Genomic DNA, 19,241 nt, shown 5'->3' on the forward strand with positions numbered 1-19,241 from the left:
GCAAATTTCAAATGTCTGCTAGTGATGTGGCGCTACAATATTTGGCTATGTCTTGGCTACTTTAATAGTACTTTTACGTGTTTTAGCTGGGAACACTAGCTCGACCATGAAAAGGAGCCAGTATTTAAATGAGGCTTAATTTTCTAATTTTTAATGATACAATAGCGACAATTATTATTTTTAAAAAATTTTTGTTAGGCTTAACATTGATGAAAATTCAACGTAAAGTAGGTTAATAGCGATATTATTATATACTAATTACATGAGATATACTAATATACTATACTAATAATGTATTTTTTCATGTAATAAAATTACATCATCTGATAGCAGTAGACAGTTATGCTGCCATCTTGTATTAAATTTAATGACCAATTCCAACTTAAATTTTAGAAATATTTAAATTAAAAATTAATTATTTATAATTATTAAATTTAATACAAGATGGCAGCATAACAGCTTACTTCTAGTCAAATTATTTAATTTATAATCTGCATTCCAGGTTGGTTCATTCCATGCTAGAAGAAAAGATGAAGATGATTCACACTCCTTAACAATGTATAATGTATAATTGTCTTTGAATAAGCATTATACACAAAATATTAATATTTGTATATATTTTTGGCATGGACATACATTATTGTATTTTACATTAATTTATATGTGGAAAAATTGTTTTGCTTAGCGAGTGTTTCGCATTACGAGTAAGATTCTGGAACGAATTATGCTTGTTAAGCGAGGTTTCACTGTAGTTATAAAATTTTTAAACTACTACATTTTCTTTAATGTTAAAAATAAGTAGTAGTATCATTACTAAAACTAGAACATACTGATAAATATCTCTGATATAATGAAAACTATTCAGTATGATTAAATTTAAATTTACTATTTTTAATTGTATTTTGTTTTTTACGTATTTTTTCTTTATGAATCAGAATTTTCTGTCAAATGTTAAGTAATTTATTCAGATGTTACTTTATATTGTAACTCTGTTCAATGATATTCAATGATACAAATTTTTAATTTTGTTTCTTTCAAATACTTCACATCAAATTTCATTCTTCAAAGTAAAAATAAATAATCTTAAATTACAAAAGTGCTTTTCAATTCAGCACTTCAAACAACCTTTACAGCTCCAGTGGTATGTGTTTACACCTTAGCAAATGTTTTCAACCTCATCGAGGTCTTCATCAGGCTACTTTAATTAGGAATTTGAACACATTGCTTTTCAATTGTAGTGCTATGCGACTATGTGTTGTTATTTTTTTGTATATATCTTTAATGTTTTGTTTTTTTTTTTTTTTATTTTGTATCGTGTGTTCTTGCATTGTATGATATGTTGCATGAACCATCCCTTCTTTTTTTTGCCTTGGTACCACCTCTTTTCGGGTGCCACATGTGAAGCATTCTGATTAGTCCAAAGGAAACTTGAAAAGGCCGACTTTTGGAGAGTGGAAAGTATAAATTAGCGGACATTCACAATTTTGCTTTCTTGCTTTTTGGACTCCTCAGGAACATTAGCCAGGTGAGAAGTCAATGAAAAACTCCAAGACACATTGGGAGATGGTCGTCTAGACAAAGGGACAATCTTCAATTTAAGTAAGACGATTCATTTCCATCATATTGAAATTGAAGAATGCCAACAAGGGATATACATATTGCACATTGAACTACATCGAGGTTATCAATATAAGATGTCCCACTTTTGGCGGGACAGTTCCGATTTTTAACAATTTGTCCAGCGTCCCACAGCATTTTATAAAAGTCCTGTGTTTTGGAAAAATTAAGTTTTTGTCAATTATATATGATAAGCTTATGTCTTGTGTTTAAGATTCATAAAGGTCATTTTGTATCACATGTATCAGTACTAAGGTGTGCGTGAGCATCAGAAATAAAGAATGCTACACTGACAAAATCCTTTGTGTTCATGGCAAAGACTGACAGAAAATGATTTGGGGCGTGCAGCTGTAGCAATGGAGCAGCACATGTTCACAGGCTGTCCAAACGAGCAAACATTTTGTTCATTGCATATTACATGGCACAGAATACGGTGCAGAATATAAAAATTGTGGAATAAGTGCTGTTCTTACCAGGAACTAATGCCATGACTGAATGTTTTTTTTTTCTACTGTAAAGTGTGGACATCTGATAAATCACAATTAAGTGTTTAAACAATGACAGCAATCTATTTAAAAAAATTAACTCAACTGAGAAATATGCAAAAGAATAAAGAGTTTTTAAAGATTTATAACAGTATATATATATTTATTATATTTGTAAATTTTACTATGTTGAAATTTAAAAAATATATAATACAATAGAATTTTTGCATTTTTTGATAATAAAATTTTGTAACTCTAAAACAATTTTTTTCAACAAGACAACCACTCCCCCCATCAATTTTGTCCCATTTCACCAATGTTAAAATTTGGTCACCTTTCAATAGGTCTATTAGTTTTGTGATATTGATGGTCGTACACACGTGTCTATGTTATATTCACAACCAACATATTATCGTGGACCACTCAGGGCTACTGTGTACATTAAATGTAAATGAGGAAAGAGAAGTGTGTATATAGATTTGTAAATCTTAGTTTTAAGTCGTAAATTTGGTTATATTGTATAAATTGAGCTGTAGTAATTATCCCACTGTGTTATCGTGTTGTTAGAATAAAGAATTTGTTTGTCGGTTATGTGCACATTTTATTGGTCGATGGGTTATATTAAAAATTGTAAATACAGTGCACTATATATATATGAAAAATTCCTTTGTATTTGTTAACTATTAGCGTTATGATTATATCTTGGTGCTATGTGTTTGTAAGCTGATGAGGGGTTCTTGTACCCGAAATGCATCTTTACCTAAATTTGAAGATGATTATTAAAGACTAACTTTTTTGTAAAAGATCTGGTCTTTTTTTCTGTTGGCCTTGCTGTGATAAGCCCTCCAAATTGTTAAATCCTATTTATCACGCCATCTAAACTCTATCTAAATTAAAGTCATGGGCTAAAAGCGTCGTTTATTATTAACATTATATCTGTTCGCATTAAAATATTCAAAAAGATGGATTATGAAGTAGAAGGAATTTTTTAAAATTATTGCAGAAATTTTCCTTGAAAATATTTCAAATTTTATTAAACAGATGTGAAAACAAATAAAGAAAAAATAAATGTTACTATATCTCAGAATCATACATCAAAAAAATGGCAACATTCCTTCAATAATGTTTATATAATATTATATATTATACAAGTAAATATTGTTAATTTTTTGAAATTAAATCTTTTACAATAAGTCTAATCTATTATTTTAATTTTGAATTGCTTTAGGTGAAAGCTTAAAACCGGCAAGTCAGTGGCGTCAAGCTAATATTTATTTAAGCAATGCAGTTAAATCAAAAATGGAAATTCAAGCAACGAAAGTATACGATACTTCAATAGCCATTGACGAACCTTCCTTTGATCAATGTGAACCTCCTGCTGCTATAAAAAAGGATAAAACACAATGTGATGAAGATATGTTTACATGTAATAATAAAGAATGTATACAGAATTCATTAGTATGCGATTTTTCAAATGATTGCACTGATGGCAGTGATGAATCGGATGCTTTCTGTGAAGATTTTTACGAAAGATGTTCGTTTGAAAAAGATATTTGCAGTACATGGGAAGTAGAAGCTGGGACTAACAAATATTGGAAATTATTTAAACAAAATGATTATGTGTCTGCTTTTCTGCCAAAAACTGACCACACTAAAGTGGGACAAGGTAATATTTTTTTATTATAAACATGAGTTAAATTTTTAATTATTAATTTACAAAATTAATTATAATTTAAATGCTATTATAATATATTTCTGTATTAAAATTGAGTGTGTTGAGCAACAAGCTCAAATAATAATAGTGAGAAAATTTACCACATTTATTCCATTAATAGTCATTCTCAAATAATAGTTATGCCCAATTTCCAAAGAATAGAAATAACAGTTACTTCTAATAAACAGCATAGTTGCAAGCTGAAAAAAGTTATGAACAACATACTGTTTATTAGAATAAATACAATACTCAAGGCCAGCTCAACGAGTGAGGAGACAAGGCAACTGACACTGGCAGTACTCATCATTGGTGATTCTACTAAATTTTGAGTAATTAACATCTTAATTTAAGGCATAAGTAAAGTAGAATGTCAAATTATTGTAATAAATACTTTTTAAAAAATTAGAATTCACATAGTTGATCATAACTGAAATNAATATATTTCTGTATTAAAATTGAGTGTGTTGAGCAACAAGCTCAAATAATAATAGTGAGAAAATTTACCACATTTATTCCATTAATAGTCATTCTCAAATAATAGTTGTGCCCAATTTCCAAAGAATAGAAATAACAGTTACTTCTAATAAACAGCATAGTTGCAAGCTGAAAAAAGTTATGAACAACATACTGTTTATTAGAATAAATACAATACTCAAGGCCAGCTCAACGAGTGAGGAGACAAGGCAACTGACACTGGCAGTACTCATCATTGGTGATTCTACTAAATTTTGAGTAATTAACATCTTAATTTAAGGCATAAGTAAACTAGAATGTCAAATTATTGTAATAAATACTTTTTAAAAAATTAGAATTCACATAGTTGATCATAACTGAAATACTTTAAAGGATTACTTAAAACTCAGTTTTCAAATTTGGTTTTAGAATCAGTATGAATTTTAAAATATTTAAAAGATATATTCAGAAACAGTAGACTCCCCTGTAACACGGGTTCGTATAATATGGATTCGTATAAAACAGAAAAAAAAATTGCGATCATATTTGTATAAACACGCTAAAAGAGACTCGTATAATACGGTAAAATGTCATCACCAACTCGTTGCGACAGGATTGGTCGAATAGCAGATATTGCACAAACCGTTGAGTTTAAACGAGCAGCGGACCTACTAAAAACCATTTATTATTTAACGGCCATAAAATTTATATTTATATTAATGATGTCTCCAAAGTTCAGCAAATTTTTTGCAGAAAAATAATTTATCAGGAAACGCACCCACCCGCCGTTCGATGCACCGCTCCACGACAAAAACAAGCTTAAGCAATGCCGTCGTCGAACGGTGCACACTCAATAAGTAATCCTACAATTTTTTGTTTACAGCATAGCTTATATGGATTGTTCCCAAAAAATTATACGTGTTTTGGAAATGTTGAGTCAAATTAGTCTAGAATTGATTAGTTTTATGGAAGAAAACCTTTCAAACAGCCGTAGTCCCTAAACTGCATGCGTGCCGGACTGTGATTGGCTCATGTATTTAAGTGACTCGTACAACATGGAATTCATAGAACACAGAACGTATCTACCATGTTATAGGGGGGTCTATTGTATATGATATTATATAAAAAATTTGCCAGTACAACAACAACTGTATATCTGTAGATAATTGTACAGTTCAACACTAAATGATTGCTTGATTGAAATCACTAATTGAAATTAATGATTTGAGTAAATTAATAATTGTTAACATTTCACAATTATAGGAAGTTATCTTGCAATTGAAAAGGAATATTCATCTCCAGAAGTAGGGAAGGCTCGTCTTGCATCTTATGTTATAAAAGGCTCATCTGGAAATAATTGCTTTGTAAGTAAATCTGTAATATATTCCACTACTTAAGTTTTTTATTTTTGATTGTTTAAACAATTTGCTTGCTTCAGTTATTTTTTAATTGATAACTGCACTTTGAAACTATTTTCAAAATACATGGGCAGATTACAGCAGAAAAACTATGTTTTTGACTTTTTAAAAGCTGTCTTCAGATTATATTAATGTACAATAATTCAAATATGTATAAATTAAACTTAAAATTCAAATGCTTATAAGCTTTAATAGTTCTGAAATTTCATGAAGGTATTTGTATTTAAACAACAATTTGATAGTATATGTGGGTTACAGTGATGATGTAGATAATCTGTCAGTTTAAACTTACAACACACAAAAGATCTTTTCCTTTGTCTGAAATCAACAAGAGCATATTTAGAAAACATGAAAAATTCTTTATATGCAGCAGACATTTGTCTGCCATTGTGATTTCTCCTGGAACATGTATGTGTGCCTTACCTTTAGTTCCTCCATTCATTTTCTATGCATCAAAACAGGCTTCTAATTAATGTTATTGGACACTCCCTTAAGCAGATAACTTTTGAATACTTCCCCTACTATTCCTGTTGTTTATTCCCATCATTTATTGGTCATTAAATAAGGAATATAGCATTAAAAAGACAAATTTAAATTTATTAAGGTACTAATAACATTCAAATTGAAATTATCATTATAATAATAATGGAAAAATATAATTTAATGGTATGATTCATTTTTAATTTTGATTTCATTAAACTAGTTCATTGCCATTCTCACTGAAATTAAGTACAGTACATGCAATTTGATTGATTAAGATGGTTTTGGAATTAATAATTTTATACTTAGACACTTTATAATTAAATTATATTACAAAAGTAATAATTTTAGTTTTAAAAAGAATAAATTATTTAAATTTTAAACATGGCGTTTTTAATTTGGCTTTATATAATTTCAATATCAAATACTGCATAATTTACTACATTTATTTGTATTAAATTATATACCATATATTATGTATTTGTATTATACTATATTGTAAATTGATTGAATCTATCAATATATATATGTAAATCATATTGACAATAATCATTCATCATAAAAACATGCTACATTTATCAATATTGGGAAAGGGTGTTTGAAACACATTATGATAGAATTTAGGATACTACCATCCAGCTTTGTTATTGTGAAAATGTTTTGGCATTCTAAATCACAAAAATTGTTAGTAAAAATTATTATTATTATTATTATGAAAGAATAATGTTTTGTCCAACATTTTTCAATTCTACCACGATTTAATTTCATTTTGAATCAAATTTATAGGTTATTAAAATCCATCACAATGATTACCCATAATTTAAATTCCATTGTTCTTTTACAGGATGACATAAATTGTCTTCCTATTGATTAAATTCTATTTTTGTCATTCATAGTCGCAGTAAAAGTCTAACTCATCTTGCTCATAAATAAGTCTTTCCCAAAATGATGTTACAATGGCAAGTATATTATTCTTTTACTGCTTGCTGCTACAGAATTTAGCAGTGAAAATCAAACTGGATTTCACACAATTTTCAAATAACATGATTTTATAATGAAAATAATAGTATATCTTATTGTAAAGATAAACAAAACACCTTTTTTGCCGTAAAAGGTAAACGGCAAAAAAGGTGTTTTGTTTATCTTTAGTTAGTTGCTGAGCGCTTTTGATATCTTATTGTATGTGAAAAAATTAAAATCGGGTTTTATTCACAAAGGTCAAAAAACTATTATAAAGTAAATCCTTAATTAATCGCCGTTATGCTATAACTTACATTTAAACCATTGCGTAATCTCACAGACCATAACTAGAAATATGGCACTCCCATTTATCCTATTTTTCCTACTTTTTGAGTGTAAAATTTCGGATAAATATACTTTTTTTAGTTGTTCGTTACTCTAGATTGGATCAAAAATTATTTTTAGACTTAAGTTTTCAAAATTCTATAGCTATTTTCATTTTCTTAGTTTGTTGTTGTCCACATCTCACAGAAATACATCAACTATACAGTGTCACATATATAACACAAATTTTAAAGCCCCTCAAAGCCATTAGTGTGCTGAGTTACATTGAAAGGAGGCACCTAGACTGGCTGCCGAAATTCGTCTACACCTAAACAATAGAAGAATCTGACCTTGAAAAGAGCCACAAAAAAAGACGGTTAGACAAAACAGATCACATATAAACATCTCGATACCAGATGTTATTAGTTAATGCCAAATGATACCTTAATGCATCAAACTATTTATTGACTACATCATTAATTAAATTTTAAATAATTTATTACTAGAAGTAGACGTTACATGCCATCTCTTATTAAATTTAATGATTAGAATAAATTAATTTTTAATAAATAATTTAGAATATGTTAGAAGAAAAGAATTGGCCTAGAGTGGGACTCAAAGTTGCAACTCTTTCTTACCAATTTCTTACCAATTTCTTCTGTAGAATTGCTACCCAGACCTCTGAGTGATTCTTCACTTCCAGACATATTGGACGTTAGATATAACCATCCGCGGTTACTCACGGCTTGTATTAAATTTAATAAGAGATGGCACCTAACGTCTACCTAGCGTAAATTACTTAAAATTTAATTAAGGATGTAGCTGATAAATAGCCCAATGCATTACAGTATCATTTGGTATTAACAAAATAAGATCTATAACACACCTCTCAAATGAAAGAAGATATAAAACTATTAATAATATTCAACTAGAGTAGCTTTAAAGTAGCTTTTTCTAGGTACTCTTATTTCAACTACAATAGATTAATAAATAATTCTCACTCTCACTTATTCCAGATTTTTATTTAAGAAAACAAGAATTTGAAAACATACAAGGTCTAGTCTGCTTTTTTTTCTTGTAAATTAAACCAGAAGTGTGTAAGAACACCTTCTGCATGCAGTGGCATATACAATACCATTGACATACAAAAAATTTAAAATTTATATACAGTAGAACCTCGATTACCGCCCCCTGATCAACCAACCCCTCGGTTAACCGACCGTCCTAGTCGGCAAATTTCAAATGTCCGCTACAATATTTGGCTATGTCTTGGCTACTTTAATATTATTTTTACGTGTTTTAGCTGGCAACACTCATTCGACCATGAAAGGGAGCCAGTATTTAAACAAAGTTTAGTTTTCTCATTTTTAACGATACAATAGCGACGATTATTATTTTAAAAAATTTTTGTTAGGCTTAACATCGATGAAAATTCAACGCAAAATAGGTTAATAGCGATATACTAATATACTAATTACATGGGATATAATAATATACTACACTAATAATGGATTTTTTCATACTTTTCGGTTATCCGACTTTTCAATTATCCGACCAGCCCCAGTCCCCAATTAGGGCGGATAATCGAGGTTCTACTGTATTCAAACTTCAAAACACTGCTGTCAAAAACATTCATGATGGTAAATATGGTTTATTGGATCATCCATAATACAGTTGTCAAGCACATGTTAAAAAATATTTGAATAATTAATAAATACCTTTTATTAATTTTTGAGTTAGCCTTTCCCTTTGGGTACTTCTGACACTGTGATTGTACATATGATGCAACATTGGATGTATGCAAAGTATTCAAATTTACCAATACCAGCAAATATGAAATTAATAAATAAAGAAATATTTACTAACATTTTCATCCATTTAAAACAGATACCATCAGGCGCACAATGCAGAACAAAACGGCTACATAGAATGTAGCCATTTTGTTCTGCATTAATCATAGATGATATATGGAAAGGTATTCAAATTTATTTCTTATTAATGTAATATTTGAGATATCAAGTCTAGAATACTTTCACAAATATTTTTAGATAGTATTTGCCCAGCTTTAATTAAAATATATACATTTAACTGGTTATTAGAGTTTTTAATTTAGTAAACCAGTTTATGAACGAGTTAGAGTTTTTCCTGCCATTTTACTTGAAGTATATAAATCATTCTTGAATAATCACTCTGAAGTGATACGAAATTTTATATATCATCAGTAATGTGAAACTAACTAACGAGAATTTTATTTTGCACATTTATACAGTAATCATACTGCATATTATAAGAGTTTCTTGAAGATGAATGATAATCTAAAAATATTTATTTGAATTTGCTTTTTAAAGTTTTTATACTCTATTAAAATAAATATTTCTATTATAATTTTTCTGCTGAATTATCAAAATAAGTGAACTTTAGAGTTTACTTATGGGCACACTGTTTATATGCATGATACAATTATTAAAGATTTAATATTATAATTGTTATTGTTACATATATAATTTATCAACTGAAATATTTTAATATTTTCAAACGAAAAGGTTTTCAAGACATTTGTCTCATTTCTACAGAATTTTGTTGAACCAATGTGACAAAAGACTTGAAGATCATTTTTATTTGTAAAATTTAAAATAAAGAACTTTAGCTGTTAGCAGTTAATTAATTAAGTGATTAAGAACATAGAAACAATTTATGATGATTATGTTGTATATATGTAGAATAGTAGTAATTTATAAAATTTATTATTTTATTAGGTGAAATTTTGGTTTAATCTTATTGGACAAAATAATTCTCTTAACGTATATCGTCGTAACAGTTACTCCGAAACTGGCTTAAAATTACTTTCTTCCTACAAAGAGAATACAAAGATATGGGAAAGTAGTGAAATTAAGTTAACAGATCAAGAAAACAACTATAAGGTAAGAATGTATAATGTAAGAATGACACTAATTAATTATTTTTGTTTTAAATTATACAAGTCGTAATAAAAAATAAGAAATTTTTAATTAGTAAATATTTATTCTTTATTGTCAAAATACAATAATCAAAAACAAAATCAAAGATATTAGTGATTACTCTAGGATCAAAAAATATTTATATAGAAAGTTGAAATTGTTGAATAGCATACTGGGAAATCACAAAAATTTCAAAAACAAATCTAAAAATACATATTAGAGAGGTTGCGGCGGAAGTTTTCATCTCTCAGACGTGAACGTCGAATGTCGAGCACCGCTTACAAGATTGCGGCGTTCAGTGTTCATATTTGAGAGATGAAAACTTCGGCTGCAACCTCTCTATTGTTTTTCTATAGTACTTTTTAATATTAAAAAAAAAAATGTTCAAAAATTAATGTCACATTTCATTCACATTTACATATGCAACATCCAATTTAGTACAGTTCTAGAAATGTCAGTGTACCATCAAAAATATGAAATTATGAAAATATCCCACTAGCTGGAAAAGGTTCAGAATTTATAAACACATATTGTTTCTTATTACCCTGTTAATGAATTATTCATTCATTAAGTTATTAATCAATTTCTATTTATTTAGGTAGTCTTTGAGGGAAATCTTGGCTCTGGAATTGGAAGTGTTGGTTTAGACGATTTATCAATATCCCGTTCTTGTCAAAAATCTGAAGGTATAAATATTTTATTAAATCATACAAAAATATTTATTACTATAATGTTAATCATATATTTAATGTATAAATAACTCAAAATTGATATAAACTAACATTTTTTAGCTATAATTCTCCAATTTTTGAATTGATTAGTACTGTAATTTGGATATAGTAGATGATACTGTCACCTCATATCAAATTTAATAATTAAATTAATTAATTAATAATACATGGAAGAAAAGAATGAACTATATAGACAGTTTAAATAGTACTACAGCAGAGAAAATTGAAAGTAATTATGATATTGAAGGCAGTAGTGATAATAATACAAAAAATAAAAGTTATTGAGAATAATACTGATAACAACAGAAGTAGAAGATGAATGGCATTATATTACAGTAAACGAGCAATTATTTACTGTATTTTAATTTAATTTAAAATATGTTCTCTCCACCTCAAATCAGTACTGTATCATACCTGTGAACTTGATCATATTTGTTATTAATTCTATACTAATGATATCTGACATCTAAATCTGGATCCGATTTCATACGATTATGCCGAAATAAGCAGTCATTTTGATAAATCATAATACTTCTTATTCTTATATACAGGATGTCAAAAAAGAAGTGTTACCATTGTTTTTAACTAATTTTTAAATCAAACAATGAGAGAAACTGATGAATTTGAATGTTTCCACATGACAACATATACAACACTCTAGTAACAATAAATATGTACTATATACAAATTCTTTTTATCAATAATTTATTTAATTTTTCAGTTGTGTGTGGAATATAATATCAGTCAAATTTTCTAGTTGCTATACAAATTTGAACTCTTTCAACAACATTTTTCATAACATTTTTAAATTTCTTGTGTTTTTTTGTTGAACTTGATGAATATTGATCTTTCCTTTTAAATACTCCAAAGAAAAAAATCTGGAGTTGTTAAATCAGAAGAATAAAGAGGCTAATTAATGTCAACACCTTTTGACAATTTGTTCAGGAAACATTTCTTATAAATAACATGTTGAGACATCAAATGGCCCATCCTACACAACTGTCAAATGAAAACTAATGTAACTTCAACAGAAAAAAAATGGCAGCAAAATGAACCGGTAACACTTCTTTTATGACACTTTACATACACAAATTTTACATCTTATTGTCTATTTGAAAGTTGAATGATTTGATGATGATAGTTATTTTTGCATTGAAAATGATATTATCTAGTAATTCACAGAAACTGAAGGATTTTTTATTTAATATTTATGGTAAATATCTATTCACAGACATTCGCTGGCACTAAATCAAGGTTTGATTTCACATATCCAAAATTTTAATTTCAAAGCATTTATATTCCTGTTTTAGATGTTTCTTTAGTTCTTTAGAAGAAAAATCTTTATTGAAAAATTGTACTTTTTATAAATATTTGTTGTATTAAACTTAAAACTTTATTGGAGTTTACCAATTTATACCAAAAATCAATTTCTCAAATAGTTTAGGCTTGGTTGGTTGAAAGTATTCAAAAAACCAATTCTCAATGTGAATTGGTGAACACTAATAAAACAAATTTTTAACTTTATTCATTATTTGTGGCACAATTTCTTAATTAAGAAAGCTCCAATCTGTCAGAAAACAAATTAAAATAGCAACGAATTGAACCTTAAAAGAAATTCCAGGATAATATATTGCAAATTCTAACGTTTTTGATCTTCAAAGGAGATCTTCCTCGGGATTCTTTAAATTGGAATGTGTAAATGGAACATTTTTTAAGAATTATTGAAAAAAACGTATAAACGAGCATTTTTAAAATAATTTAAATCAAATTTAAATCTCCAAAATTATCCTGGAATTTCTTTTAGGGTTCAATTCATTGCTATTTTGTAAGTTATATTCCAGGCTTGCAGAGTTTGAAATATGTATAAAATATTAATTAGAGATTTCTTAAAAATTCTTATTCATCTCAGATAATTTGCCCGGTGAACCAATTGGCACTCCTCCACCGTATACTGATTGCGGTCCTGATAAATTTCAATGTCAAAATGGAAACTGTTACGCTCGAGAACAGCGGTGTAATTTTGCTGATGATTGTGGAGATGGAACCGATGAAGCAGACTGTGGTAAGTGATGTAAATCTTCAATTATAAAATAATATAAAAAAATAATTATAAAATTAGTAGTTTTAACATTTTAAAAGTATTGAATTAAACTGATATTTTAGAATGGGCATTCAACAATCATAAATTAATTTTTAATAACATTTTAGGTCCTATTGTATAATTTTTTTCTTGCTACATAACCAAACTGCTCTTTTGCAACTTATGAAATATAGGGAAGGTTTGTTATTAACTCTGTATTCATTTCCAGTTGTTCTCAATTCGAGCATATTGCAGTACCTTTGTTTTATCAAAGATGTAAATATGCTAATTTATATATCAGATTATTTTAAAGTATAGGAATATATATAGACCAATATGTTTGTTTCCTATAAACTACTATTCCTTTATTAAAAATAACATTTTTTTGCTTATTTAAAACCTATTTTTGACTTGGAAAGTATTAATATAAGACTAATTGCAAACATTACTCCTATATTAATAATTTGAAAATTTTCTTTAAGAACTCTTTCTATCAATTCATACGACATTAGTAATCACTAGGACCAAAATATGACCGTGAAAAAGTTTTTTGAGAAAAACTGTTATTAAAGTGAACTCCAATGAAGATTATTGTCGTCGTCATAAAAATTATTAAGCATACTTTCTAAATTCTTAGAAACAGCCATTTAAATGATATAAGTAGATTTTATAAAATCGATTATTAGTAGATTTTAGATGATAATGATAAAATACAGTTGTGAAAGTATTGTTTTCTTCTTTAAGGAAGACACGTGGAACCAAGGTACAAAAAAAGGAAAACTTTAATTAAGGCTAGAAACTTAAATACAGGCTTTTTTAGGATGCTAGTGCTAATTTCATGTCCCGACAGTTAGAAACAATCAGATTCGCGAACAATGTTACACAAACAAAATCCCAAATTGTAGTACACGACATAAAGAACTGTTATTAAAAATCATCGCACGAAAATCTAAAACTATCTTAAACACTAATAACAAATAAGACTTAAAACTAATATTAAATTAAGATAGGGATATTAAGAATATTATAATAATAAATAAACTAATATTAAGAAGATAGGGGATAGGTAAAGGAAAGTTAGAAATCAGAAAAGGGGTACCCAATGCTAGTCTGTGAGACCTTCAAAGATCGTTTTCTTCAAAATGTTCTTAGTGAGGGTCTTACGAAAAGTAGGAAGGATTTCCTTTTTTTTCTTCGAGTCACACGACTGTCAACAGTTAAGATGCAATAATTCACTCTTAATTTACTTGAGTCTACCACAGATATTTCTTTGTCTGTCTCCGAGATACTCTCTTTGTCTCACATATGCTGCCAAAATGCACCCAATGTTCCACTCACTTCCTTACTCACTCGAGTCTGAATTACTTCTTCCCCTTCCCTCACTCTTCGTGTCCTCTGGGGTTGCGCACCCTTCTCTTTGTTTTCGGATGTTCACGATAGCCATATAAGGAAAGGAATTTTGGGGAGAGAGAATCATAGAGGATAGACAATAGAACAAAGAAAAGGAAAAAGGGGAAAGAGAAGAACGTGGAAGGAAAAATAAAACTAATAAAAATAAAATATAAACTATATACAAATACATGGCGTACAGCCACAGGTCTAAAAGTCAGTTAACATAGATATACTGTTAGATTATTTTAATAATAATTAAAAATGATTTGGAATATCTGCAAATTGATATTTGTGATTAAATTGTTTCATTGGAAATAACTGAATCATGAATAATAGTACGCACCTGTTTAACCATTCTTAAAATATATTTCAGTTAACTGACTTTTGGTTTTATAAATATAAATTTAAGAAATTTGTTAATTAGATATTTTTATTATAACAAAATTATCTGAAGAAAAAATAATACTTTATGTTCTTTCTATAATATAAAAAACAGTATTTAAGAAGTATATTTAGAATTAGAGACATAAAAAGAAACCATTATAATTTAGTATTTGATTTTGGATAAAAAAATGTTTTTGGATTGCTTAATTAGCCATTGTCGGGTTCAAGTTATATGTGACTACAGGATCTAGACATCAATTCAAAAATTATTTGAATTGATGTAGAATCTTGCAGGCACTCCATAGACCTGTTTTTTCCACAGCCTTTGTGGGTTTGGCCAGGGCAAAGGTGGCTCAGCATATCTAGGACAGACCATTTGTGAAAAATTCCTGGGATTTTGCTCACCCAAATTTGATCCCGGGTCTCCCGAAGTGACAGGCTAATGCCTTAACTGTCTCAATCATTTGGCTGTCAAGTCAAATATTTAGGAATATTTATATTAAGAAGTTAAATAAATAAATATTTTGAGAAAACTTTCTATGGAGCATTTCTAAATAAATGCCAAACTATATATAAATATTTGAATTGTATATACTAATTTGGATATATTTTTAGTGCTATTTACTAAAACTATTAACTAAATTAATCTATAATTCAATACTTTGAATTCAGAACATTTTCTAAATATTTATACTGATATAATTTATTGTTATTTATAGAAAATTGCTTATATATTATTCTACAGGAACTGATTGCGATTTTGAAGATGGTACATGTGGATGGTATAATCCCAAAGGATATTCAGCACAATGGATTATTGCAACGCCGAGTGATATACAGTCACGCATTAGTGGTCCTAATGTTGATCATACCTTTAGAAATGATTCGGGTACAATATTTTATATTTTATCGTATTTTAGTTAATTAATTGTTAAGTTAAAAACAAAGAAAATGAAATTAAAAAATCTTTTTTAGCTACTTTGTTATAATGACCATTTAAAAATACAAAAAAATTATCATTTGTTTATCATTTATAAAATAAAATAAAACTGTTTTATTGAAGCAAAATTAAACAATTATATTCCCAAATTCATTTATAAAAACTATATAAATTAAAAATCTAGCAATTATTTATTTTAAAAGATATTTTCAGTTAAATGATGACAGTTATTAGATTACTAAAGCTTTGCCAACAAATTTCAAGCATTGGGAGATTGTGACAAAGACCAGTCATATACTATTCTAGTTATATCCCTGAAAATAGATGTGTAGACAGGCCAAAAATCAACAGAAATCTAGAGATTTAAATGATATACTTAAATTCTTATATATAAATTGTGTTGAAGTGATTGTTCTTTATGTGCTAGAACATCTGTAGTTCCCAACATGAACGAAATGGGGGAGACACAAATAAACAGTTTATACACACTTCTATTATACTTAAATATAGCTAGATATATACATATATATACAATGAAAATTTTATCACAAATATACGAACATGTGGCTGCACATAGATGTACTGTACAACATAACAGAAGCCTTATATGTGAGATGATCATTCTTGATCAAAATAATTGTCTCCAATTGAGAAACTAATCTTCCAGATCTTCAGTTTTATCATCGATTTTGAAGTTTTGATTAACATTTATCATCCGTACCTGGCACAACTCCCAATGAAAGTAGATTGGCAGAGTTGGGAGCTGGACCATATGTGCAATCTCCACAACTGCCTAGGCTTGTCGTCTGGCTTCTTCCTCCCGCAAATACACACATTACACTACACCACACCAGGATGAACTCCACTGAAAAAAAGAGGAGATTTTTCTTTTCATCGTATCCTTTTTGTTCTCCAGAAATGACACCCGACCAATCCAGATGTTGCCCCCTGCCATGCCATTTTTATAGTAACTAACCACACATCCAGGGTACACTGACCGATGGTATGGAAAGGAGAAATGTAAAAGATGAACCAGGAAATAAACGAAAAACAAACAAATATATACATATATTTGTTTTCGATCTCCGTCCCTCCCTGTGTACCATATTTTAACAAAAGCACAATGTAGTAACACCAACATCTTACCGGGATTAGTTAAGTTAATAAAGTCTTACTCATAACATGAAGTTTTTTCATCGTGATAAGTTACCGTACAAACTGAAAAAATTGTCTGAAACATCTGAAATAACTGATTTATAATTTATTTAAATTTTTTATGGAATATTTTGAAGAAGTTTTACCATTGTTTATTTTCAGTTCTTCATTTGATAAATTAACCATTATAAATATATTAAAAGAAGAATAATTTTTAAATATTTATGTTTTCTTTTAATTTTACATAATACTGATTCATTTTTAGGACACTTTATATATCCTGGAGAAGGAAGTTTTTCAAAACCAACAGATGTGGCACAGCTCCATTCTAAAGTTTATACCAAATCAGCAATTTCTTGTACTATTAATTTCTGGTATCATATGTATCATAGAAATTTAGAAAAAATTGGTAATCTTCGTATATTAGTGAAAACTACAAACAATGATAAAAAGGTATGTTTTTGTAAATAACTGAATGACTATTATTATAAATAAGATCCAAAGTATAAATAATAGTGTATAATTCATGCACATATTGAAAGAAATAAACTGAAACCCAAAGAAAAAATATGCCCTGGATGGTATCTGTTGTAGAATCATTGATTTACAGAGTATGCACTATGTTTATAGTTTGAGCATATTTATTTTTTAAAACTATTATTACAAAGTACTGGACTCAATACTGGATTACTGTGCAGACAAGCCTAGATCAAACCTCAGTCATGGTCTTTGCTGATCTGAAATCTACCAAACATTCCCTCCATTGGATATCTAGAGGATGATCTCTGGGTAGATAAAAGTCAGTGTCAATGTGAGTCCCATCCACTGTTTCTCTAATTGTGCTGTGAATATAGATGCTGTATACCTTCTGTTTGTAATAATTCACTTTACAAGACTCCTTTACCTGTTTCTTTTTTATTAAATGATAATTATTTTATTCAATATTAATATATTTTCAGTACAATTAAATTGTATTTTAAAATAGCTCTATTCAAAATTGTCTCAACAAACTCTGCCAATCTGCAGCAGAATTTAAGACATTATTCCTTGTTTACCAGATTGTAAACTTGCATTCTGCTTCAGATATTGATACAGTCGAAGATGCTCTGGTGTGTTGGCTAAAGCAAATTCATTCATCAAATCTTCCTGTTTCAGGACTGATACTGAAATAAAAAGTGATGGAAATCGCTGAGGTGTGGTCAGAGAGATACATATAAATACAGTGTGTATAAAGCATTGCTGTATTTTCCTAATTGTAGTTTTGTGGGTTTCTTCAACTTCATTTTAGTCATCATATTGGATAACTCTACACATTTCCACTTCCCCTTGGGATGTCGACTTGTGCAGACTCGAATGTATTTATAATTTTGTTTGAAATCCTAAAATCTACATTGGATATATAATTATTACATTATGTTTAATTTTATTTAATAAAATATCCTAGCCTATCTAGATTTTGGGATTTCAGACTGAATTATTATTATTATTAAATTTAATTAAGAATAATACCACATATTACCATGGATGGCTCTTCCCAAATAAAAATCTGTATTAGAAACTGAAAGTACAGGTATCAATATCGGAAGCAGGACGCAAGTTTACAATCTGGCATGCAAACCATTGTATTCCTTATGTAAGAAAATAATTGAAAAGTGAAAATTTAATCTTGATTTTTTACACAGAAAATGATTAATAAGGCATGTAGTTGCCTTTTACACGTACATACATAACACAATAATTGCTCGTGCAGATTATAGTGTTGTTTATGAGCTCCATTGGAAGGAAAGTTCATTCTTGAACAAGATTATCCCACACATTTTCTATAAGATTTAGGTTAGGAATGCTTGTTTTCAATTCCATGTGACAAATATCTTCATTGTCAAGAAAATCATTGATGAGTGAAGGTTACTAACAAAGATTAAGATTAGTACATTAATAATCATATATATATATAATTTATATTTTTCCTTTAAAATTCAGTTGGAATTACTTTCCATTTGGTGTTTGATTATTTCTATTTTAAATTCTAAGTAAAAACAAAAGTATTTAAATTACAGAAATATAATCTAAAATTAAATAAATTTTATTAAAATATTATTGTAATTTATTTTACTAGATTTTAAGTATTTGGGATCGTTCTGGTAGTCAAGG

The 19,241-nt window shown here is 28.3% G+C and overlaps 1 protein-coding gene across 1 annotated transcript in view; it reads left to right on the top strand.

The window, feature by feature from the left end:
* Positions 1–19,241, top strand: part of LOC111618205 (MAM and LDL-receptor class A domain-containing protein 2-like) — a 167,187-nt gene that overhangs the window by 116,431 nt on the left and 31,515 nt on the right. The window contains exons 49-55 of the mRNA XM_023359688.1: positions 3,331–3,768; positions 5,533–5,633; positions 10,208–10,372; positions 11,007–11,094; positions 13,049–13,201; positions 15,741–15,884; positions 17,356–17,543. Coding sequence (XP_023215456.1) covers positions 3,331–3,768; positions 5,533–5,633; positions 10,208–10,372; positions 11,007–11,094; positions 13,049–13,201; positions 15,741–15,884; positions 17,356–17,543 — 1,277 coding nt within the window. The remainder of the gene's footprint in view (positions 1–3,330; positions 3,769–5,532; positions 5,634–10,207; positions 10,373–11,006; positions 11,095–13,048; positions 13,202–15,740; positions 15,885–17,355; positions 17,544–19,241) is intronic.

Source organism: Centruroides sculpturatus, unplaced genomic scaffold (assembly GCF_000671375.1).
Source record: "Centruroides sculpturatus isolate CEXI.00-Female unplaced genomic scaffold, Cexi_2.0 scaffold124, whole genome shotgun sequence".
Lineage (NCBI taxonomy): Eukaryota > Metazoa > Arthropoda > Arachnida > Scorpiones > Buthidae > Centruroides > Centruroides sculpturatus.